Source organism: Aedes aegypti, chromosome 3 (assembly GCF_002204515.2).
Source record: "Aedes aegypti strain LVP_AGWG chromosome 3, AaegL5.0 Primary Assembly, whole genome shotgun sequence".
NCBI classification, from domain to species: Eukaryota; Metazoa; Arthropoda; class Insecta; order Diptera; family Culicidae; genus Aedes; species Aedes aegypti.
In genome coordinates, this window is record NC_035109.1 from 340,155,700 (window position 1) to 340,159,537 (window position 3,838).

At 44.0% G+C, this 3,838-nt stretch overlaps 1 protein-coding gene across 1 annotated transcript; it reads left to right on the plus strand.

Annotated features, from left to right (window-relative positions):
* Positions 1-1,307: 1,307 nt before the first annotated feature.
* LOC5577747 (nucleolar GTP-binding protein 2) lies at positions 1,308-3,629 on the plus strand. Its single transcript, XM_001663471.2, has 2 exons — positions 1,308-1,449; positions 1,508-3,629. The coding sequence occupies exon 2, from the start codon at positions 1,544-1,546 to the stop codon at positions 3,563-3,565; it is 2,022 nt and encodes a 673-aa protein (XP_001663521.2). The 5' UTR covers positions 1,308-1,449; positions 1,508-1,543; the 3' UTR covers positions 3,566-3,629.
* The last annotated feature ends 209 nt before the right edge of the window (positions 3,630-3,838 follow it).

The window sequence follows — 3,838 nt, forward strand, 5'->3', positions numbered from 1 at the left end:
AATTCCTGTGTTTTGCTTCATGGATTGATTCATCAACCGACAAGAGGGATTCCATATTTTTTCCACATAAGTTCTCGAAGCTTTATCTTTAGATTCGTATGTGTCAACCTATGGACGCATAGATCATCACTCCAACACGGATTCAGTGTGTTTTGCTTATGGTTATCTTGTGTCATAATCATCATGTTCAAGTTGGTCGATTCATTGATTTGCGCAATGAGATTGTTATGATGAAATCCATGAGCTATGCTATCGATTTCCATGTTCAAAGCTTCTAAATTGTTTGTGATCAACCCATGGGATGCATAGTGAACTGAATTGCGGTTGGACCTCGTGTCGAACGACAGTCATCATCATTCTTCCAAAGAGAAGAAGCAAATTTTGAAGCTGAAAGTGTTAGATGAAAATTTGTGAATTCGATTTTTCTTTTATTAGTGAAGTTGACCGATTTACGAGAATTCTACCTTTCTATAAGAAAACATTGATTATAATGTATAGTTTAGTAGAAAAATCGGATTCCACTAACAGATTTTCCTGGCTTTCAGTTTCGAAAAAAAAATGGAATATGCTTATCCCTGGCTTCCCAAATTATGGATTTGCGGCGCCCCGCTTGTTGCTGGCTCACGGATTTGAAAAAAAAATCAAGAGAGCTTGCGACAAGCAGAGGAGCCTCGGATCCATATTTTGGGGAGCAAAAGTTTTTCTACCAAATTTCTTCTTTCAGTCCCATGACATTTATGTTCTATCACACATGACTATCTAAAGCTACTACATTTCGAATTCAATAAGCAAATCAGTTGGTTTTCATGATTTAATTTTTGGAATTTCATATTTGTTTCACATGACAACCTAATGTTGATACACATGCTATTATACCGTGAAATCAATGATGAAATCCATATGGCTACCACACTCAAATCATGTGGTTTTCCTCATTGCGCAAATCTATAAGTAAAACACACGACCTTGACGTGTAGATTTTTCTCACACGGGAAAAAATTCTGTGGTTAGAATAACTATTTTAGCTGACTACGCCCATTCTTAAAACTACCATGGAAATTCAGACCAATTTACTATGTTTGCGGTACACCCCACCGCATTACTGGTACATGTGACAGAAATAATTTACAACAATTTGATTCCAACTACAGACATGGTAAAATCGAGCGCATTTCTGGTCTGCTGAAAATTGCCGGTGCGAGCGCTTAAGTTAACCCCCTAAAATGGTAGTTTTTACCGCACAATTTTTTTGCGTGCAGTGTTCAGATTTAGAGCCCGCTGGTCACCCTGTACTCAGTAGAGTATCCGAACAATCTTAGTCACAGGGTATGGCACTGCAGCGACGCGGTGCATCGTCGTCGTTGTTTTGAATTTTGACGTTTCTCAGCAAAACATCTTCCACCACGTTTTCAGCAATCGAACCGTTTCTGTGCGGCGATCGTCAATTTGGTAAGAAAATTCGAAATTTCCTGTGTAATTTAGTTCAATAAATCTTCTAATTTTACAGTAATCGAGGCGAAAGTGTCCGTTCACCGCTAGCAAGATGCCGAAAGTGAGCTCCCGTTCGGGGCCGCCCCGTAAACTGTCGACGAATAAGTCGGGTCATTCGATGAACCCGGAACGCTCGACCGAGGGCTTGAAGGGAGTGGCCAAGCCCCGAACTAAATCTACCATCAAGCGTCTGCAGATGTATAGGAACTTCAAGGCCAAGCGGGATCGGAAGGGAAAGATTTTGACTCCGGCACCGTTCCAGGGATGGGTCGCCAGTGGGACAGTGGCCCGAGTTGAACCTTCGCCAAAGTGGTTCGCGAATTCACGGGTTATCTCCCAAAGCTCGCTGCAGAAGTTTCAGGAAGAGATGGGTAAGGCTATCAAAGATCCGTACAAGGTGATAATGAAGCCTACGCAGCTTCCGATTACGTTGCTGAACGAGACGGCGAGGTATCAACGGGTGCATCTGTTGGACACGGAAAGTTTCGATACGACTTTTGGTCCCAAGACGCAACGGAAGAGGCCATCGTTGAAGGTACGTGATTTGGAGGATTTGTCCAAGAACGCAGAGGATCTTGCGGATCGGTACGATGAGGGCAAAGATCGTGACTTGGAGCGGGAAGATGAGGGAGTGAAGGATCAGGTACGGGAGTGGATCTTCGCTGCCGGGCAGAGTAAACGTATTTGGAACGAGTTGCATAAGGTGATCGATTCGGCGGATGTTCTGCTGCAGGTTTTGGACGCTAGGGATCCAATGGGAACACGTTCGAAGTATATTGAAGGATTCTTGAAGAAGGAGAAACCGCACAAGCATCTGTTCTTCATTTTGAACAAGGTGGATTTGGTTCCGATTTGGGTAACTCAGCGTTGGGTGGCTTTGCTTAGTAAGGAATACCCCACGATTGCATTCCACGCTTCATTGACGCATCCTTTCGGAAAGGGAGCTTTGATCAATCTTCTTCGCCAGATCGGAAAACTGCACGTGGACAAGAAGCAGATCAGTGTGGGCTTTATCGGCTATCCGAATGTCGGCAAATCGTCGGTTATTAACGCGCTGAGAAGCAAAAAGGTGTGCAAAGTGGCGCCAATTGCCGGAGAAACGAAGGTTTGGCAGTACATTACACTAATGAAGAGGATTTTCCTGATTGATTGTCCCGGAGTGGTATATCCGACGGCTGAAACCGACACCGAGAAAGTACTCAAAGGTGTCGTTCGCGTAGAGTTGGTTAATAATCCGGAAGACTACATTGAAGAAGTGCTTAAGAGAATCAGGAAGGAATACCTCCTGAAAACCTACGGCATTACCGACTGGAGCTCACACATTGATTTCCTTGAGCAGATAGCTAAAAAGTCTGGAAAGCTGTTGAAGAAGGGTGAACCAGACGTGCAGACAGTGGCCAAGATGGTTCTGAATGATTGGCAGCGTGGTCGATTGCCATTCTACGTGCCTCCAGAGGGATTCGAGATTCCCAAATCCGTCCTGGATCAGACCGTGGATGGAGAAAAGGCTGCCACGGAAGACGACCAGAAGAGTACCTTCTCGGGAGTAACAGCTACTCCCACGATTCCCGATTCAATCAAAAAGGGTAAGGAACTGTTCCAGATTCAGGACTTCCGCAAGATCAAGGTTAATTTGGAGTTCGAAAGCGAAGACGTTCGTGAGATTGACAAAATCGATTTGGAACTGTTGGAGAAGCTCAAAGAAGAGAAGAAACAAGAAGCCAAGAAGAAGAAACAGGCCAAGGCTCAGAACCAGGAGAACGAAGATGATGAAGATTCGTCCGGAATTTCCGACTTTTACTCGGAGGATGAGTATGACGAAGAAATGGAAAAGGTGGTCCACAAAAGTGCCAAGGGCAAGGCTGCTGACAAGGGCAAAACGAAATCCGCCAGTGGTAATTTCGACGTGGAAGAAGACGCTACCCAGGAAACCGCGAAGGGTCTTCCTAAGATGACCGCTAAGCAGCGAAGGGCCGTTGAGAGGGCAACCAAGCGCAAGAAGATCGGCAGCAACTTCTACGAAACGCATAATGTCAAGAACCGGAATCGGAACAAAAAGCCGAAGGCGCCCTGAAGGTGGATTCTCTAGCATTACTTTAGTGTAAGACATTGTGTAAAATAAAACTTTATTTCAAACATTTTTGTGTATTGAGATATCGCGGGACAAGTGGGTAAATGAAAAACATGTATATTTTAGTGATTATGAGAAAACTTATCCTTCAAACTCATGCGTAAACCTTTGAGACCGCTCAGAACAATTCGATAGGTGAGAAATTTATGAAAGGTTGCATAATATAGTGAAAGATTATTGACCTGTCAACTATCAGCAAGTTTTTCTTCTTCTTCT

Bases quoted from the DNA above. Each gene is read 5' to 3' on its own strand.
- LOC5577747 (XM_001663471.2), top strand. From the start codon at position 1,544: ATGCCGAAAGTGAGCTCCCGTTCGGGGCCGCCCCGTAAACTGTCGACG.